The following is a 21,462-nucleotide window of genomic DNA, read 5'->3' on the forward strand; positions in this document are numbered from 1 at the left end:
GAAGACTTGCTCCTAATCCACAGTTCCATAGAGCTCTTCCAATAAGCAAAATATCCTTAAAAATTCTAAGAAATTTGTTCTTTCCATATTTCACTATAGAGTGTTCGGAGGTTGAGTTAAAGTCTAGAGTTAATATATTTGAATTAAGAAGTCTGTCATTGGTGTATAGATTTGTAAGATGGAGTTCCCTGATAAATTTGTAAAAAAGAGAAACAAAGAATATAGAATTACTCGATAAATGTACAAACTTTAATAGTAACACTATTGAATTTGAGTGCCAAACACCCCTTATGTGTGTTCACAAGCTTTTTTTTTTTCTTTTGGATAAACTACCGGGCTCATCTCTATCCAAACCTAAGAGATCTCAAACAAATCCTACAAGGGTTTGAATAATAAAATCTAACATAAAAGAAAGTGTATCCCCATGTGTGTGTTATAGAGGAGAAGAGAAGATGCGACAGCAAGAGAAGAGTCCATTCTGACAATGCACCTGGAAATTTTCTAGTTAAGAACACATAATGAAATAAGAGAGAAACAGCAATAATTGATGGACATGCCTACGTGGGTGGTGGGAACGAGAAAAAAGAATGAAACATAAACACAAGTGGTGGCTCAAACCTAATGGCCTCAATTATGGTGAAATCGTGTGCATCCATCCAACCAACCAACATCACCACTTCCCTCATGTAATGACAAAACAGGAGGTTGACTATCAAACATCACACATTTTCTTCAATGGGTCCCAATCATAGCCTCACACGTGGCTTTGCTGTGACAACTCACAATGGTGGGCCCTTGCCTTTTTTTGTTGGGGGTGGGGGGTTCTGTTTCAAATAGCGACAGAAGATTCAGAACAAAAACCAAAATGGGTGCTAAGAAGAGCTTTTGATTGGGTTCCATCCACTCTATCTATTATATGCCTCTATAGAATGTTTTAATTTTACAACTTTGACTGAACTATAAAACAAGAATTCTAAGGAGAACAGACACCAACTTACCAGATTTCGTTTTGTCCTGTCATGCAGTTGATGTAAATTTGAACTTTCAGTCCACTTAAATTTAAGATTCATGCACCATCTTAAACAAACTGAACGGTATATAGTTGGTACAATGAATAGAAACAATTCAAAAGCAGTAAAATAAGGATACGCTTTCAATTTAGTAAATGAAATACTGTCCCTCGAAGTTTTACAAACTGAAGATCAGCTAACGATTCCTTCACCGAGTTAACATAGTTAAAACCTTCAGACCTTCAAGGAATCGGATCTAGGCCTCCATAGTCCAAGTCTGTACTTATGGGTGTACTTCAATATCAGCTTCCTCTGCCACAGACGTGAAAATTTAGGCCAACAAGCATTATCATGAAAACAATCAGACATCAATCAAGCCACTATTGTTCTAAATCAAATACAAGGTATCTATAGAACTTTGCTCCAGCCAAAACTTGTATTCTCAATAAGCATTAGTTCGTGACTGAGATTCGAAGTCAACAGTGAGGTGTGTCAAGTGTGATAGACTATTATTGATGTATTTAGCAGAAAGAGAGCAAAGCAGAAAGTAGCAGGTAACAGGTGTGATGCAAGCATGGGACCCTTTTTGTAACAGCAAACTTGTAAGCAGGAAAGGGGTGTGAATCCATAATTGTATAAGATAACTGATATAAAGGTGGAAGTGTACTTCTCTGTACACTTACGGATATGAAGTGAGATTTGTAAAGTATTGGAAGCAATTTTTATGCATCCAACGGCATATCTATAGACTATCAAATAGCTTTATACTAGACAGATCTTACCCAAAGGGGTTGCCATCTGATCTAGCTTCGACAATGGTAGGTGCCATTGACTAAAACTAGTAATTGCACATGAAACTTTCCTTGGTTTATTTACTTTGGTGATAAAAAAAAAAATATTCATCTTCCAAGATTTGCTTGTTATTTAACTAGCCATTTGTAATCAGATTATGACTTCAATGTCACAAGCCAAATACTTCCTAGATACTAAATCCTTTTCTCTTTTAGAAGAAACCAAGCTTTCATTAAGAGAATGAAATAAAACAAATAAAACTGGGCCTACAAAAAGACAACCTAGCAAAAGGAGTCGCAGAGCTAATTATATAAAAAGGGGCTCCAATCCAAAATAATAAGACCTAGAGAGTAAGAACAAGACTCCGTACAAACCAAAGCCTACAAGAGACCAAACAAACAAGTGATCAAAACTCCTCTGAAGAGATTAAATTAATCAAAAGAAAATTAAGAAACCTCTTTTTTTATAAACAACGCGACTACAAAGGTTATTACAACTCCCCCAGTTGTGACCCTGATTGATCGTTTTCTCATCTCTAGATGCTTGTATTGATAAATCGAGTGGTATGGTCAGGCACCTCCCACGACCATCTGATCACTTCTCTATTCTTCTCACCCTTGCATTCAAAATGGGGACATGGACTTGAAGTTTGAGAATATGTGGATGGACCACTCCTTTAGGGATAGTCTTTCGAGATGGTGACAACAAAACCAAACCTCTGGCTGGGCTTGATCATGGATTCACCCAAAGGCTAAAGAATCTTAAACAGGTATCGAAATCAAGGAACAGAGACACATATGGTTGCACTCATGAGCTTGGTAGATTAGACGACTTCGAAGAAACTCGTGGTCTTGACCACATTGAACATCAGATGAGGATCTTTATAAAAACAAAGCTTATTGATCTATCTTATGCAGAGGAAATAAGATGGAGGCAGAAATGTTAGACGAAGTGGATCAAGGAGAGAGATGAGAACAGGAGATTCTTTCATCGGTTCCTATCATTCTGGAAGAGGAAAAACACGATCGTGGAGCTGTTATCTAGACAGGGACACAACTTAGTAGATGAACTGTGATATTGAAGCTGAATTTCTTGACTTTTTATAGAGACCTCTACACCAAACGGTGCAGTAATAGATCTCTTCCTACCATTGATAACGGGAAACCTATTACTATTGATCAAGCACATGCTTTAGAAACCCCTTTCACTGATCTGTAAATTTGGCGTGCCATTTCCAACTTGGGAAATAATAAGTCTCTGAGACCAGACGGTTATACATATGAATTTTTTAAAAAGCATTGGAACATCCTTAAAGATGACATCAAAAGGGTGTTCCAAGACTTTTTTGAGAAAGCCATTATTAATGTCGACCTCAATGAGACTTATATTTGCCTGATTTCTAAAATGATTAATGCCAGGCGGGTTGGTGATTATAGACCGATCACCCTTACCACATGTTTATACGAAATTATTGCTCGAGTTTTATCAGAAAGACTGAAGAGAGTTCTCCCCCATGCAATCTCCACGAATCAATTCGCTGTTGTAACTAACCGCCAAATCATTGATGCCTCCTTAATTGCTAATGAAATGATAGATCTCTACTCCTGCTCAATGACTAAAGGTGTGGTGATAAAGCTTGACATTTTTTTAAACGGAAACGAACATTTTCATTGAATTAATAAAAAGAGGCTAATGCTCAAAGTAGAAAGAGACTTACAAATAGCTTGAAATCAAAGCAACGGTAACTAAAGATCAGCGGGCGCACCGGGCCATCTCAGTTAGGTTGACACCGCCCTAGCGCCCTCATCATATCCCGAAACTAAAAATTCCGCTAACATGCCATATAATTCAAATCATCAGTACAGCAAAAGACTTGGAACTTAATACAAAAAACACACTTAAGATACAGAGATAAAAGCATTCCAATTAAGGTAAATATCTTGGATGGAATAATCTTCGAATAACTTGGCTTGTGAAAACCAAGAGGATGCAAGAAGCTGGATTGAATTGAAACGGTGTAACCAAACTACAGCCTTGTTCTAAAAAACTCTTTGGTTGCGCTCGAACCAAATTTCTGACAACGTGGCATTGAATGCATTTGACCAAAGTAGCTGGGCTTTAGGTGAGAGAGAGGGTCCTCTTAAAACTTGAGAGACATTAATGCCAAACGAACGCCCAAAGACCCACGACACACTAAGTAAGAGAAAATTTTCCACCAAGAAGGCATTTGATATGGTTGATGGGGAATTTTTGAACATCATGATTGCCAAAAGTTTTGGTGACACTTGGAGGAAATGGATTATGGGCTGTATTTCATCAACCAATTTTTCCATTATCATCAATGGAAAACCTAGAGGCAAGATCAAAACGCTGCATGGCCTTGACTCTAATATTATTGAGGGCTTTGCTGTGAAGAACTCGGGTCTCAGTATTAACCATCTACAATTTGCCGATGACACCATCATTTTCTCCTCTCCCATGATCAACCGCTACTTTCTCATATGAAAAACCGGATACCATCCTTTTCTCATTGATAGGAAAACTTTCACCATCAATCTTGATGAGAAATCGAGGGGAACCCCTGTTAGGATTACTGAACAGGATAAGAATGTAACCTTCTCGCTTTGCCTTTCTTGGACTACCCTGAAACGACTCTCCTCTACCTTTGATTTTCTGCACAAGGACCCCTACAATCAAAAATATTTTCGGAAACTGGTTGATGAAAACTCTACTATATGGTTGGAGAAGCACAATAATAAGAATGGCTTTTTTGTGGAACTTACCCATCTTCATCAAACAGGTCGTCGAACAAAGCTTTACATACCATCGAAAGAAAACAAGCGAGACTGATTCTCCTTCTCCTCTTTGTTATCTGATTCTCCTGGTGAACCCATCCTTCCTAACCATAGGCAACAAGTTTCCATTTAGGTGATCAAAGAACATCAAGGCCATCCTCCCGTGAGTCATAAGCTCCCAATCCCTGCTCCTCCTCCCATACTTCCTCAACATGCTTGGACATCCATGGTCATTGCTGAGCGCTATCACCTTCATGATTCTTGGTCTGACAACGAGACAAGCTTCCTTCTCCAATATTTGCTCCATCAACATGGATCCATGTTGACGGGGCTCTTCTCCACATTTATGATCCAGCCATTGCAACCAAACTTTGCAGTCATGCTGAGTGGACATCTTTTAGTTCCTTCAGATTGAAATTTTGGCCAACAACTAATCACACAGCTTATCATCGTCAATCTGCTGCATCGTAAGAGGCTGGATTGAGATCACAAACCTTTCTCCCACCCTCTAGAACGAGAACATTTTTAGATTTATTGGTGATCAATGTGGAGGCTACCTTTCCACAGCAAACCGATTGGAAACAACAAACCAATCGAAGAGGGGCATAAATCTCATGCCTACTCACTTGAAGAGGGGCATAAATTTCTTTCTTGGAATGTTCGTAGCTTATGCTCTTGGTGAAAAAGGGCTTTAGTTAAAAAATTGATCCTACGACACAATCCTAGTATCTTTCTTCTTCAGGAAACAAAATTGTCATAGGTCGACTATTTTCTTATTAAATCTATTTGGAGCTCCTCTTTCATTGGCTGGACAGCTCTTAATGCTATTGACTCATCCAGTGGCATTCTTATCATATGGAGTGAACTTGATTACACCGTCAATGAGGTTATTCGAGGTCTATTTATTGTACCTGTTCATTTATCTTTGGCTAATGGTTTCTCTTTTTGGCTTTCATCGGTTTATGGTCCCTTTGATGATGATTTTAGACCTGATTATTGGAAAGAGCTTGATGATTTGGCTGGGTTGGGTGGTGACCGATGGATTATTGCCGGTGATTTTAATGTAACTCATTGGACATGGGAAAAATCCCATGATAATTCTACCTTTTCCAGTATGTGTGCCTTCAACCAATGGATTGGAACTTCGGTTTACGTGACATACCTCTCAACAATGGCCGTTTTACTTGGTCCAATTCGAGTCCCACCCAATACCTCTCTCCTTAATAGATTCCTCCTCATTAATACGTGTCTTGCCAAACTTGGTTCGATTATTTCAAAGAGGCTTGATAGAGTTACGCCGAATCACTATCCTTTGCTTCTGACTTCAGGTAATATTGCATGGAGCTCCACTCCTTTTTCGTTTGAGAATGCCTAGCTTAAAATCCCCTTCTTTTGATCTATGGTGGAGGATTGGTGGACTTCTCATCCTTGTGTTGGTAGACCCGGACATAGCCTTATGATGAAACTTAAGGCTCTAAAATCTTTTCTCTGCAATTGCCATTGTGCTCAACAGGTGGAGGCCCCATCTATCCCATCCCTTGTGTCACAATTGCAAGCTCCGGATAATTTGGAGGATATTGGTCCTTTCTCAACTGAACAGATTTCCTTGCGTCATTTGCTTCGGGAACCGACTAAGCTTGAGACGGTTGTCTATTGGCATCAGCATTGCAAATTGAAATGGCTCGAAGAGGGGGATGAGAATACACGTTTTTTCCACCATTTTGTTGCTCCTCGTAAACGAGAGTTCGATCTCAGAAATTCTCTCACGAGATGGTCGTAGTATGCTCTCTGCGACTGACATTGAAATAGAATTCTTAGATTTTTACTCGAATTTGTTCAGCAATGATTTGACTCAACGTTTTATCCCAACCAACCTTGATTGGTCTCCTATTAGAACTTCACAAGCTACTAACCTCTAGCGCCCTTTTACTGAGGAAGAGGTTTTTATTGTTGTCTCTTCTTTGGGTTCCTCTAAATCTCTTGGCCCCAATGGTTTTACTGCTGAATTTTTTAATTTCTTCTGGTCCACTATCAAGTTTGATATTATGTCCATGGTCAATGATTTTTACTCTTCTGGAATCATCAATGCATCTTTGAATGAGACTTATATTTGTTTAATCCTTAAAAAGGTTGATTCAAAGATTGTTTATAATTATCAGCCTATCAATCTCATTGCATGTTCTTAACTGCTTACAAAATAATCGTTCAGGTGCTCTCTAATCGCTTAAAACTTGTCCTCCCTCATACAATCACTACTACTCAACTTGCTTTTGTGGCTGGTAGACAGATCTTAGATGCCGCTTTAATGGCAAACGAGTTGATTGACGATTGGTTTTCATCTAATAAGGTATGGTTATTAAATTGGATCTTGAGAAGGCTTTTGATACGATGGACTGGGATTTCTTGGATGTTATGTTACGGGCTAAAGGTTTTGGGGTTGTCCGGCGTCAGTGAATTCAAGGTTGTGTTGCTAGCGCAAACTATTCTATTATTCTTAATGGCCACCCTCGTGGGAAGATCATTCCTTCTCAAGGTATTAGGCAAGGAGATCATCTTTCTCCGTTTCTCTTTATTTGTTGATTGTCTAAGCCACCTCTTGGAGCATAGTTCATCTCGTGGTCTTATTGTTTCTCATCCTATTGGTATTTCTTCTCTCAATTTAAACCATCTTCAATTTGCAGATGATACCTTATTATTTTCTACAACAGATCATTCAGCTTTGCAGAATCTATTTGATGTGGTTGGTATCTTTGAAAGTGCCTCTGATTTAAATATCAATTGTTTGAAAAGTGAGTTGCTTGGTATTCACCTCGTTGATTCTAATTTTCAATGGATGTTCCATAAATTTGGCTATAAGGGGGTTTTCTTGGCCATCTTCCTATCTGGGTTTGCCTCTTGCTGGTAATTCTAAGTCTATGGCTTTTTGGTATCTTATTGTTGAGAAGATTAAACACAAGCTCCATAACTGGAAATATGCATATATCTTTAAAGGTGGCAGACATACCCTTATTCACGTTACCCTGTCACTCACTTACTACTTATCTTTGTTTCGTGCTCCTAACTCTATAATTTCTATGTTGGAAAAGTTGGTTTGTGATTTCTTTTGTGAAGGCTCTTGTGGTAAGAGTGCTATGCATAATGTGAACTGAAAATCTACTCAACGTCCAAAATTAATGGGAGGCCTTGACATTGGTAATTTTCAACACCGTAATTTTGCGCTCCTAGCTAAATGGATCTGGCGTTTTGTTACTGAACCCAATGCACTATGGCAGAAAGTTATTGTTGCTAAGCACTCTTTGAGTAGGAAGGGTAGGCCTTCTCTAGACATCGAGGCCCTCATCTTTCCCCTTGGAGATACATTTGTCAAAATGTTGGTTTGATTGATAGTCATGTCCCCATTGGCATATTGGTAATGGTTCTACTACCTCTTTTTGGATGGACCTTTGGCTCAATTGTGGTACTTTATCTGCTACTTTTCCTCGTCTGTTTCGCCTTGCCCTTCCCCCTAATGATACGGTGGCTGATGTCTAGATTGTTGAAACTGAATCTTGGGATCTTCATCTTCACCATAATCTTAATGATCTAGAAATATCTGAATGGACTACTTTATCGCATGTTCTCACATTTGTTCGATTCCGCCCCTCTACTGATATTTGGGTCTGGCCTTTAGATTCTTCTGGTTCTTACACCGTCAAATTTCCTATGGATGGTTGAATTGCTTGGTTCTGTCGATCCTCTCCGGAAAGATCTCTACCGTGTAATTTGGATAGACTCTTACCCAAAGAAGATAAAAATTTTCTTATGGGTGCTCAGTCTTAGTGTCATTAATACAGCTGATCATTTGTCACGTTGTATGCCATACATGCTTTCTCCCCCTCCTGGTGCTCTCTGTGTTGCCATAGTTCCAAGACTCAGCCTCATTTGTTTGCTCATTGCCCTTTTGTGCACTATTTTTGGACTCTTGTTTTGGATGCTTTCAAATGGTTTTTGGTTTTACCTAATTCCATTTTTTGATTTTTTAGCTACTCTACTTGTGAGGCATCCTTTTGGTGGTTCTAGGAAAATTCTTTGGTTGGCTATTGTGCGAAGCTTCTTTTGGAATCTTGGGGGGAATGTAATGGGAGAATCTTTTGAGACATGTCTTTTACCTTTTATCGCTTTTTTGATTTTGTGCTTACTCATGCATATAACTGGTATAATTTTGAGGCTCCATTAAATTCTTATACTTAATCTTTTTTCCTCTCCCATTGGAGAGATTTCTTGTAACCCTCTATTTCATTCATCAATGAAACGTTTCTTTCTCTAAAAATGTTGCGAATGTTTTTATTAAACAAGCTCCATATGTCGACATTGGGGCAAGTCTATAATGCGCCTTCTGGTTTTTTGTGATTATATCCGGTCCTTTGGGAAGAAAATTATCTCATACTTCAACTATCATGTGGTCTTCCCGAATGGTCCTCTCACCCTATTGAATATGCTCCTTATCGGCCTTCCTTTTAAAGACAAAAAAGAGATCTTCCGATGCTTCATCATCAAAGCCTTCCTATGGCTCATATGGAACGAGCGGAATCACTATATCTTCAAAGGAGTCTGATTTCACTCACTTTTTTATCATCTTTTGTATACATCGCTTACCTGGAGTAAATTCACTCACTACTTTTGTGATTACAACCTTACTTCACGTATTTCACAATGGCATAGCATTACGTAATCCCTTACAGCTTACTTGTCCTCTTGTAATTTCATACCATCAATGAAATTATAATTATGTTTCTCATTAAAAAAGAAAAAAACAAGGGTTATTACAAAACAAATTCTTATAGAACTAATCATCCGAAAACTTAAAAAACTAAAGAACAAACTTATTGATTACATTTTTTTATCAATGATCTGAAGTTTAATTAAGGCTACTGTGCCAATTAAAATATCAGTATAAAGTTCATAAAAGCTTGTAAATGAAATTTTAAAGCCCTCTTAATTATTTCAGTTTTAAATGAAATTTTAAACCCCTCTTAATTATTTCAGTTTCCTAGACTACAGGAGTAAAATGATAAAATCAACTTTGAAAAGAGAGTAATCCATAAATACTATATTTATATAAATATTTAAAAACAGTGAAGTAAGTTCACTCTTTAAGAGGATCTTAAAAGAAACAATCGTTCTCCCACTCCATTTATACATATATTATATATAGTAATATCTGGGAAGAACTAGAAGACAATATCGTGTCTTTGTGGCAAAACAAACAATAGACCTGGTCCAACTCTTCTAACAAGAGTTCAGTAGAAATAATTAAATGCATGGATAAGATGATAATACATTATAACAACTAGACTAGCCATCATTCTGACTCATGGAGGCAGAAATTACATGGCTATTTGCTGATAGCATATCTTCTTCTTGAAAAGGTCGCTTATAGTTCATAACCATACATTGTTTCATCATTCCAAATATATATATAGAGAGAGAGAGAGAGACTGGCAATTAAACAATTAGCACCAAATGAAGTTATAAGCAGAAAAGGGAAGGATAGCTCTTGATTACTACTGTTGCTACTTGCTACATCTAGAAAGCTTATCAAATACAGGCTAATGAAGCCAATATGCCTATCCTCTTAGTCGTTTTGGTAATCAAACAGCTCTTAGTCTTGTCCTTACAAAAATAATAATAGGAATAACGAAGGAAATACTTACATGTTTGCATGGAATTCCAAGTTTTTTCAGTTTAAGTGTGCGAGTAACAAGCAGCTTCTGGAAGTCACCAATCTCTGATTCAAGTTTAGCCACATGTGACTCAACCCCATGCCCAACACCATTTAAAAATTCTGGTATACCAACCTTCACTAGAACATAAACGTCAAAAAATCAAGCACACAATATTATAACTTATTGACTCCAAATTCAAACGTTTGGGCTCCTTTTACTTCAAGGCAATGGAATAGAAATTTTCATTTTCCAATGATGGTGTGTACTAGAATGTAGGGTTGGAATCAATTGTGGGACACACCATTAATTTTCTAAAACAAATTTATTTTAATCGTTTTTTAATGGATATAGTTTTACTTTAGTTAGTAATTATTTATTGATATCAAATAGATTATTCAAATAGAATTTATTATTATTAAATATCATTATATTGACAATAAAAAAAATTACTACTTGTTCATATTAACTAAATCATTAGATTTAAAGATATTATGATAAAAGAAATTGGTAATAAAACAAATTAAAAATTTATTATTGGGGTTACTATTAAGTTAGAAATATGACGGAGGTATTATGGTAATTGTGTTATGTCTAATTCATAATTTGAAGTAAATACCACTGGTGGATTAGTGATTCTCCTATTCCAAACAACTCTTAGTAAACAGCATGAAAGCAATAACATTCTGATTCCAATTGATTTCATTATGATCCCCAGTACGTAAACGGGACCTTAATTCTGGTCACAGGCTCGCAAGGAAATCAAGTAACCTATGGTGACAGACAAATAAGATAGAGATAACAATACTAGTTGAGCATTATATGACATCATACGGAAAGTTAAATAATGCTTTTCAGTTTTCTGAAATTTTAGATAATATTTTCTTCTCCCACTCCTCTTTTAATAAACATGGAATCAACAAGTGCATACAAAAAAAAAAAAAACTATTATTTTATAAGAAACGAGTTCACTTACGAATTTTCATTGAGGAAAGTGAAGGAATGAACAAGGGCATACAAAAAAACCAAAAAAAAAACTCATGAAAATGATTCTCAACTACAAGCCAAACAAAAGAATGATACCAGGCTCAAAATTAAAATTTAAAAATAATAATAATAATCATAAATTTTTTTTAAAAAAAAAAAAAAAAAAAACTGATTAATGCTCATAGTGACACATTAAATCTCACCTCCCACACACCTTGACCTATGAACCCCTTTAAGATTACTGCAATTCCTCTCGGATCACTCCCCACAAAATTGCCAAACAAGTCGGCAATAAATTCATTCAACAAAAAGAGAAGAAATAAACTATATTTCCGTGCCTATTCACAAAACCGTTCAGTAAACCATACATTTCTTGGCTCTTCTTTTTTGGCCGACAGAACAAACTAAGTCTACTTTCCATATTCCATAAACCAAATTAAGCATTAGGCTCAGTTCCCGGAACAAGGTGAGAATAAAGTTTAAAAACCACTTACCGACATACAGGGTAGATTTAGAAAAGAATCTAGCAAATGAAGGAGCTGAGTATGGTTGCAGTATAGACCTATGGTTGGAGATAATCTGCCTCCATGCCATCCTTCTTGCTGTGGACAACAAATCCATCAGTCTCAAATCATATTCATCTTTTCAAGAGAGTTTTTAAGCTTTGAAGCAAGTCACAGGAAGCTTTAAAGTTCTGTAGGTTCGACCCTTTAGTTTTACTTCAGAATGGCTATAAGTAATATGAATATAACAAAGAATCTATACAGATCAGGGAAAACACCTTACCCTATACAATTGCAAAGAGAAAAATATTTCATGAAGTTGACAAACCAAATGTGGGTCAATAGCCCAAATATGTTATAGCATTCTCCTTTCATACCCACACAACATGGAGTTCTAACTGTAATCGGACCTCTTATTAATTCTACACCTGAAAATAAAACCTCCATTGAACTCTATGAATAAACAGAATACTTGTCCTCCCACACTAAACAGCAACGCCTAGTTCACTGAACTTCAAAATAACACCACAAAGAGTAAGAACTTTGCTAGCCCCAGAGAAAACGAGAACTTCTCCCTAATGCCAATCCTTCATTCTTGTTTCAGTTGTAGTTTCATTTCTGCATAAAATACACAATCCAGTTGTACTCTCCGTTCTTTCCAACGGGAATATCAATAAGAAAATGAACAGCAACATAGCTCAAACCCCCAAATGATTTTCCATTTCAACAAATTAGCAGTTTGACTTCAACACGGAAACATAGCATGAACAAAGACGCCGACTAAGTTGAATCAATATATACACGAATTCTGTAACCGTAACCAGTACTCGAAGGGTCAGTACAATTTGACAGTGAAGAGATATGGAAACATCAGCCAGCTTAAACCACCATACCGAGAGGCGAGCTGAACCATTGAATGCTATCCGAGGGGCAAGGTTTTTTCGATTTAAGAGGATTTCACCTTAAATTGAAACTTTTTCCCTCCATTATGATTTTAAAACTTGTTTGGATAAAAAAAAAAAAAAAAAGGAATCGATCAGATTGAGCAGGATGTCTAATTCAAAATTGAAGTCCATTACAAACGTAGCCTACTTTGAAGTTGATTGGGCAGGAGAAACAAAAAAGAAGAGAGAAAAATAGAACAGAACAGACCTCAACGGCGAGTGAAAAGAGTTGAAGTGACTGCGGCAGAAGACAGTGCTTGGCGTGACGGCGTTAGGTTGTAACAGAAAGGCGGTGGGGGCGTTCCGGCGAGCGGCAGAGGCGGGAGAGGGAGAGGGAGAGAGAAAAAATAAGAAGATGGGTAGGGTTTAAACTCTTGTAAAAAATAATAATAAATTTTCATTCTTCGTTATAAGTTACTTGAAAAAAACACAAAATAATGATAAATACCATGATCTTTTTATGGGTGTTCAGGCAACAAGTTGTAATCAGTTGACTGGGCTATTAATTAGGGATATTCGCGATTCGATTTAGTCGGATTTTGAGTAAAATCAATAAAACCAAACAGATCGATTTTCAACCGTGTTGAATCGTGGAAAATCGAAACTTCTCAATTTCGGTTTTTGAACCAAACAGCCTTGGTTTGGTTTAATTAAAACCATATTTTTGGGTTTGCAGACCCAACCCAAATACAATCTCTTTTTTTTAATAAAAAAAAGATCGTGTTAAAGGGAAAGAAAAGCGTGATGTGCAAAATTCTTGCCCTACTGTGGAGGCATGGAGGTGATGCTAATGTGGAGTCGTGGAGTTGGAGATGTGGTGCATCGTTGGTGTTGCTATTGTGTACTGTAGGTGTTCATGAAGTTGAGAATGGAGAAGGTGTCGTGGTGCTATCGTCAATTATCGCTGCAAACCTACATGAACTTAAAGATTGAAAAAGGTGAAAGTGAATAATGGTCAATTTCCGCAAATCCCAAATAAACGAGAGTTCACAAAAATAACAAGGTTTTGTTTCTCCATTCAAATACATTGTTCTGGGGTATTATCGGTGCAGAGAGTTGTGACTGAATCCCGTGTTTTATCATATAGTCCTGGAATTTTGACCTTATTGGTTCTCAACCTTGGTTTTCAATTCCTTGAACTTTTCAAGAGCTTCAGACTTATAATGAATATATAAATGTAATCATACCTTGAATAATCATCAATAAAGCTAATGAAATATCCAGAACCTCCCCGTGCTTTAACACTCATCAGTCCACAGAGGTCCAAATGCACGAGTTCTAAGGTTTCTTTGGCTCAAAGATCTTTTTGTCATTTTTTTCTTCGATACATGACTCACACGGTGGCAAAGAGTTATCTTCTAACTTGTTTAGAAGTCCACTTTTAACCAATCTCTCAATCCTATTGAGATTAATGTAGCCAAATCTCAAGTGCCAAAGATAGATACTTTGAGAAATGCGTTGCCTTTTTCTTTGAGTTTCCGTTGTTTTAAACATTTTTATGTTATATACAGCTTTAACTTTGATTTTAATTTGTATAAGTTACTTTCTAAGTTTGCGGAACAAATTTATACACCTCTTTTTGTAATGAACGCTTCATTATGACCAAAATTTACATTGTACAAACATTCCAACAAACAGGAAATAGATATCATATTTCTTTTACAAGAAGATACATAGAGAACATTTTCTAAATACAGATATTTATTCCCAATAGTTAACTTAACTGCTTCCACTGCTTTTGTTGAGATACGTTCTCCTGATCCAATCCGAAGAGTGATCTCATCTTCTTCAAGCTGCCTCCATGAACTAGTTTCCTAAGAAGAAAAACAAACATGATTAATGGCAATTTCTTTTCCAAGGCTCATTTTCGTTGCAATGGAAACATTTTCCTTTAGCAACTACCTTATTCCCTTTTTGTGCAGCTGGAGCCTTCCCCTTCCCAGTTTCCTTCTTCTTCTTTTGAATACCTTTATTCTTGGAGAAAGAAATGTCATATTTACTCCCAAAAGACGATTCTTTCTGGGGTTTCCTCTTTGAGGTGGAAGCAACGTTTGCTTTTGCCTCTGGACCTTTATTTTTCAACAAAGATTCATAAATCTAGAGTTCATTAAGAAGAGTCGTCAGGTTGTATTCTATCTCATTCATCATAGCATTTGTTTTGAATTGAAAAAAGCTTGTTAAAAGAGACTGCATGATGAATCCAACTTGACTCTTCTCATTCATGATGGTTGCATTCACGTCTGAAGTATTGAAGTGAACCATCATGTTCAAAACATGTTCCCTTACGGAGGTTCCTTCCTTCATTATGTAGTTGCAAACGAATTTAATTGTGTCATACATGGCAGATGTGGACGATTGTCCAAATAGGCCCTGCAAAGAACCCATGATCTCTCTTGCAGTAGCTAACCTTTCATGTTTATTAGACAGTATATCATATATACTGGCTAAAATATAAATTGGAGCCTTCTCATTAGCTTTGGCCCATCTATCATATGCATCCCAAACTGTTCGATTTACGTTGGGACTAGGGGAGGGAAGACATTCCTCCGTTAAAAGGAATTGGAGATCATCTATTACTAGTATCGTGTTGATATTCGATTTTCAAGTTCCGTAATTATCACCTTTAAGTTTTTTTAAAACTAGCAGTAGAATAATTGATGCTATCATTGCTGAAAAGTAAACAAATAAACTCTAATTTTTAATCCAATTTATTAAGCAAATAATAATGTACCCAAATTCACTATTATTTTGCTACGATACTTTAGTGAGTCAAAATAGCCCCCACCGAAGGGCAGTCAACTACTCCTTCACTAAATCAAGACATTCTTGACTAAATACTAATACTAGAATAACTTTTATTCTTATAGTACTTAGTTACTATTTATTTGGTCAATAATTTTACTAACACTTAGTGAGTTTTGTAAGTGTATACCCGCCATTTTCGAATTACATAGATCGGAATCAAACAAGCTCTCAAAGGAGAAACAATTATTTGAAAACGGACCTAAGTAACTCTATCCAATTATGGAGTTCATCGTGGAGATATAAATTGGATTAAGTTCAAGTAAAATAGCCTAAATAGTCTATAGTACTTGAATTAGCTTGGGTACCTATTTTTGGATATGTTATTGAATACGACCTATTTTATGATTGTTACAAATGTTGTAAAGTGTCATAAATGATGTGATCAATTCGTTCATGTAGAGACATGTGAGTGAAGGTGTTCTACACAATGAGATTGTGTAAGACTGACCATGAAATAATCATCGTTACGTACTAACACCATTTACTGTTAACTCAATTAATTTCATTTCTTGATGACCTAGATAATTTGATATGAATCCTAAGCTATCTATGAACTCTTGTTTATTTGGGATTATCCCTTGATCTGCATAGGTTAGGGTAAGCTCAATAACGCTGCTCAATATGCGTCCCGCTTCAGTGATAAGACCGGGTACATAGAATTTGCAAAATGGAATTTACTCCTACCCATTTTATGGATAGTAGAAAGGTTTTTCTCTTAAGGGCTGATCTCGGGTCGTAAACAAGGGGCCTCATCCTCTCGTTGGCCTGAGAGAGAATGGATTCAGTGATTAAAATCCTAAATCAATTGTTCATTAGAGAGACAATGGTACTTAATGAGAAAATATATAACTCAGAGGTATTTCAGTATTTGACCTAGTTGAGGTTACAAACAACTTGTGAAGGATCAACTTATCGATGACGGTTATATAATGGGCACATAATATATCTACAGTGAGGGGGTGCAACTACAGGTTATAGTGGACAATCCTGTTAGTTAACGAATGTTGATTAACTAGGTTAAAGAGTTTGACGGGCAGTCTCGGATCGTTGGAGCCCATGATATGTAGGTCCATCGGGTCTCCTTGCTAGCTCATTACGGACAAAATTGAAGAATTAGATGAAGTGAGAATTTGAAATGTTCAAATTTGGTCTTTAAGAAAAATTGTACTTTATATAAGATTTAATTTACAATTAATTTTGGAGAATATGTTTTAAATAAAATATTAGCATGAAAGTGTTTTAAAAATTGATTTATGTGATTAATAAAAGCTAAGTGTCAAAGGAAATTTAACATGTGATATTAAATTTATTTATTTTATTTACTTAAAATTATTTTAGTTACATAACTTCTAAAATATGAAAAAAGTATTTCATATTTTTGTCAAAAATTGTTTTATTATAAAATTTATTTTAATAAAAAATTAGTTAGTGAAAAAATCCAATTGTTGGATTTTCCCTCTAACTAAGTGGTTTTTGAAGTGACTCTTCCAAAGTTTGACACCTAGAGATTTCATGCTGGTGGAGTTTGAGTGAAAGACATGCAAGATGAGATTTTGCATGTATTTTATCTTTAAATAGTTTTATTTTTCAATTGTGTAAAAACTAACGCTTCCTTGTTTATTGAAATTACATCTTCCACAAAATCTCCTTTGCTCTCCTTTTTACTAGAGTGAAATTCCCTAGCTTTCACCAACAAGACGGTCCCGCAACCATGTTCTTCAACCGGAGAATAGCAAGGATTTTTCTTTGGAATGTCGATCGAGCACGGAGAGGAAGATTACAATGGATTCTACAAAGGTTGTATTTTCTAACCTTTTTTTTTTTGCATGCTTATACTTAGTTTTAACAATTCGAATGTTAACGATCTTTCTTTCTGCTATGTATGTCGTCTTTATATTCCAACAAGGGCTTTTTACAAAGATAACCTTAATTGTAATCCATATTACACTATTGTCTTCTACCTTCTATTTATTTCAGAAATAGCCCAACATACTACAAATTTTCATTAATGTTGTTGGTATCTACTTACAATTAAGACCTTATCGTGATTTTTATAAATACAAATATATATATATATATATATATATATAAAACTAAAGTTCTGTGTATCTCTCTCCCATGCATAGCCTAAAGTTATGTGTCCATTGATGTTCCTTTTATAAAAAGGGGAAAAAAAAGTTGGAATCCCATATTATTTCTCCTTCTTTCTTCTAGTTGAACATTTTCTTCATCCTCCCTATCTTTTTCTTCTTTATGGCGACACGAATTGCAGGCAGCTGGCAATGGGAGATGGATGCCAGACAATTATTAGGTAGTCGTTGAATAGATCTGGCGCGGGTAAACATATCCAACGTGGGGTGAACAAATCCGGTGCAGGGCAATCGACGGTGCGAGGCATGGTGGATTTGAGTGGTGCGTGGTTCTAAACGATCGCTAGGATCTCGTCGATCTAGGGCAGTTTTATTTTATATAAACAAGGACAGTTTTTTATTTCGACTTTTATTTAATGATATATACGATTATATATATGTTTTTATTGAACATTGAGTCCATTTATGATTTATATACCGTGGTAGATATTTTTGTTTATTTTCGACTACTTTTGATTTATGATATATACTGTGACATAAATGAAATTTATGATATATATTGTGATTTATATTGAACATTGAGTCAAACTATGCTTTATATACACTGTGGTATAACTGATAAATGAATTTGGTTAAACGATATATACTCCTGAATGGTACAACCATATATTTGAGTATATTTATATTTCATATATTGGTTAAAATATTTGCAAACATCTAATACAATATTATAAGGTATATTTTAAAATAACCATGAATCCACCCGAAGATCCAACAAGTTGTCGTGAAAGCAATTGTATTTAAGAACACATCAAATATATTTACCCATATATTTCATATATTGGTTAGAACATTTACAAAAATCTAATACAATGTTCAGAGATATATTTTAAAATAACATGAATCGAAAAATAAAATTATATTAGATTCATTTTCTATCTCTAATTAAAAATACAACTAATTAATATTATATAATAAATGTATTTTTTCTCTTCAACATTATGGATATTTCGTAAAATGTGTATTATCTCATTAATTACCTAAAACTGATCATAAAAAAATAAAGATTAAAATATCATTTTGATCCATGTACTCTGATAATTGTTCTATTTAAGTTTTTGTAGTTTTAAATGTTCAATTTTAACGCCTATAAAGTTTAAAAATGGTTCACGTCATTAAATTATGTCTAACCATGAATTGAGTTGGTAAAGGAAACTAATAAAAATATGCCAAATAAGATGGAAATTGCAAAGTCACGCCTGGTTAAAAATATTGAATTATTTTTTATTCTTTAAATTCGTCTCACTCCTCCTTTCCTCCTTTCCTCTGCCTCCTCTTATTCTTCTTCTTCTTCATTCTCTCTCTCCTCATTTCCTCAGTCATGATGATCATCGTCGCATGACCAGTGAACTACTCCTATCTCGACCATATGCTCGTTGTCATTGTCGAGTCTATTGCATTATTGTTCGGCCGCAGCCAGGAACGTAAAAACCCAAGTATGGAACGATAGGGTTGGGTGTTCGTTTGGACAACAACCCCCAAATTGGATTTTCTTATGGGCATGGAGTTTAGTGGGAAGTTGGGATTTGATTCTTTTATGATGAAGGGTGCTGGGTTGATGATGAAATCGAAGAGGTAATGGTTTAGTTTCTTGTTTCTCGACTGTAATGGTAGAGAGGATTTTTTTCATTTTGGTAAATTTGATTTTAGAAATTAAATTTCGTTTCAAAACCAGAGCTTCTAGTGCATTGTGGAAATGAGAATTTGAAAATTTGCAGAGTAGTTTTTTTTTTTTTTTTTTTTTTTGTGGATAGAGCGACATGGAGTGTGTGAATTTGATGGATATCTCTGTGTTTTCATTTTTTGTTGTATGTTTTTTAGAGGGAGGATGCAACAAACATCATAGTGGTGAAGGGCATGCCGAAAAAGAAGAATAAAAAGGGGAAAAAAAAAACAGAGAGAAGGAATAGGAAGAGAAAAAGTTATCGAAGAAGAGGATGGGGAGAGGTGGGAGAAGATGAGGGGAGAGAGAGGGAATAAAAAATAAGAGAAATTACATTATATGACAAATACATTCTAATAAATCAAAATTATTATTTTAATTTTTTTTTTTTTTTTTTTTGTAATTTCAAGTGTGACAATCACATAGAAATCAGATTGTAATCACATAAAAATCAGATAACAATTAAATTTTCAAGCGGAAGTTTTTTTTTTTTTTTACATGTTTGCAGAAAAAGCAAAACCTAGGGACATGTGTCTAATTTTTAATTTTTTTTAATTAAAGTTGCAATTACCCCTAAAACATAATTCAATCTTTTTAATCCGGCGTGACTTTGCAATTTCTGTCCTATTTGACATATTCTTTTATGTTTCCAATGACAACTCAACTAATTTTGTTAAACTAATTTAATGATAGGATCATTTTTAAGCTTTATGAAAAAGTAGAGAGACTAAAATTGAACATTTGAGAGTACATTGACTTAAATAGAACTATCATGGATAGATTTATCTAAAATTATCTCTAAAAAACTTTAAAAACTTTCAAATTTAAAGACACTTATGAAATATATAGTCCGAAGAGTATTTTTTAGGTAAAAATCTCTTTGTTTTAGGCTAAGGTGTTTGGGTCTTTTTAAAATACTAAACAGAAAAAATACTTCTCTATTACTCAAAAAGTTGAAAAAAAAACCCAAACCAACTGATTCGTTGGTTTGGACCGATTTTTTACACCCTTAACTATAATAGACACTCAGTGTTTATGGCATTCGTTAAGATAACGACGGTAAGAGTTTGTAACGCCCGGATCCTTACACCTTATGATCCGACCGCTACGACATGCATACTTAGATTTTTCTATCATGAGATGAGTTTTGGTTGAAATTTCAAAGAACATATCTAAATTTTATTAATTAGATAAAAAAAACTATATAGAAATTTATTTATCAAAACACCAGGATCCATAAAACATTAGCGTGGTGGTACAAAATGCATGTGTCTATAATAGTGAGTTTGATGGTTGGCTATTTGAGCGACGTCCAACTCTGCCATCTACGCTGTGTTCTTACCTACAAAGTCTGTAAAAATATAGGATGAGTACATAATATACACAGTAAGTAGTTCTCACGTAGGGTAGTGACCAAATGCACAATCACAAGCAACATGTCATGAAAACATATGATTGGGATCGAAAACGTATAATAACATTTGGTGGTCGTTATGCTTCCAACATAAATCTTTCCCCCTGATAGGAAGATGAGAGGACCTTAAGCGAAAACTAACCCATCTGATGATTAGCGGGTCATGCAGTCAATAGGGCCAGAGTCGCATCCAACAACAACCAATTAGCATAAACGTTATGCTTCCAACATAAATCTTTCCGTCCTGATAGGAAGATGAGGACTTAAGCGGAAACTAACTCATCTGATGATTAGCGGTCATGCAGTCAGTAGGGCCAAGTCGCATCCAACATCAACCATTAGCATAAACGTTATGCTTCCAACATAAATCTTCCTGCCCTGATAGGAAGATGAGACTTTAAGCGGAACTAAACATCTGATGATTAGCGGGTCATGCAGTCAGTAGCGCAGAGTCCGGCATCCAAACATCACCATTAGCATAACCATAAGATAGACTGGAAGCATAACTTACACCTAATTAAAACTGGTTTTTAACGTAATCGTGAACAAACATAATGTCATGGGGTCTCTGTAGAGAAACGTGTTCTAAACATGTAATGGCAATATAACAATTAACATAACCATGCAACATAATAAAGGTACACTACCATAGAACATTTAAAGAGAGGGTGAGATAAACTACTTACCACTAGTTAGA

General features: G+C 35.5%; 1 protein-coding gene across 4 annotated transcripts; it reads right to left on the reverse strand.

Moving 5' to 3' along the window:
• Positions 1-211: 211 nt before the first annotated feature.
• On the reverse strand, positions 212-13,151 carry LOC120071346. Of its 4 annotated transcripts, XR_005480214.1 has the most exons (5): positions 12,942-13,142; positions 11,781-11,888; positions 10,291-10,439; positions 1,150-1,322; positions 212-490 (listed from the first exon to the last, which is right to left on the reverse strand). XR_005480214.1 is itself a non-coding variant. In XM_039023568.1 (4 exons), the coding sequence occupies exons 2-4, from the start codon at positions 11,784-11,786 to the stop codon at positions 1,245-1,247; spliced, it is 228 nt and encodes a 75-aa protein (XP_038879496.1). In that variant the 5' UTR covers positions 11,787-11,888; positions 12,942-13,151; the 3' UTR covers positions 1,026-1,244. The 4 variants fall into 4 exon arrangements, 3 of the variants coding, with proteins under 3 accessions (XP_038879496.1, XP_038879494.1, XP_038879495.1); XM_039023568.1 differs by lacking the exon at positions 212-490 and having other exon boundaries at positions 1,026-1,322; positions 10,291-10,434; positions 12,942-13,151; XM_039023566.1 differs by lacking the exon at positions 212-490 and having other exon boundaries at positions 1,026-1,322; positions 12,942-13,141.
• Between the last annotated feature and the right edge of the window lie 8,311 nt (positions 13,152-21,462).

The sequence above is a fragment of the Benincasa hispida genome, chromosome 2 (genome assembly GCF_009727055.1).
Source record: "Benincasa hispida cultivar B227 chromosome 2, ASM972705v1, whole genome shotgun sequence".
NCBI classification, from domain to species: Eukaryota; Viridiplantae; Streptophyta; class Magnoliopsida; order Cucurbitales; family Cucurbitaceae; genus Benincasa; species Benincasa hispida.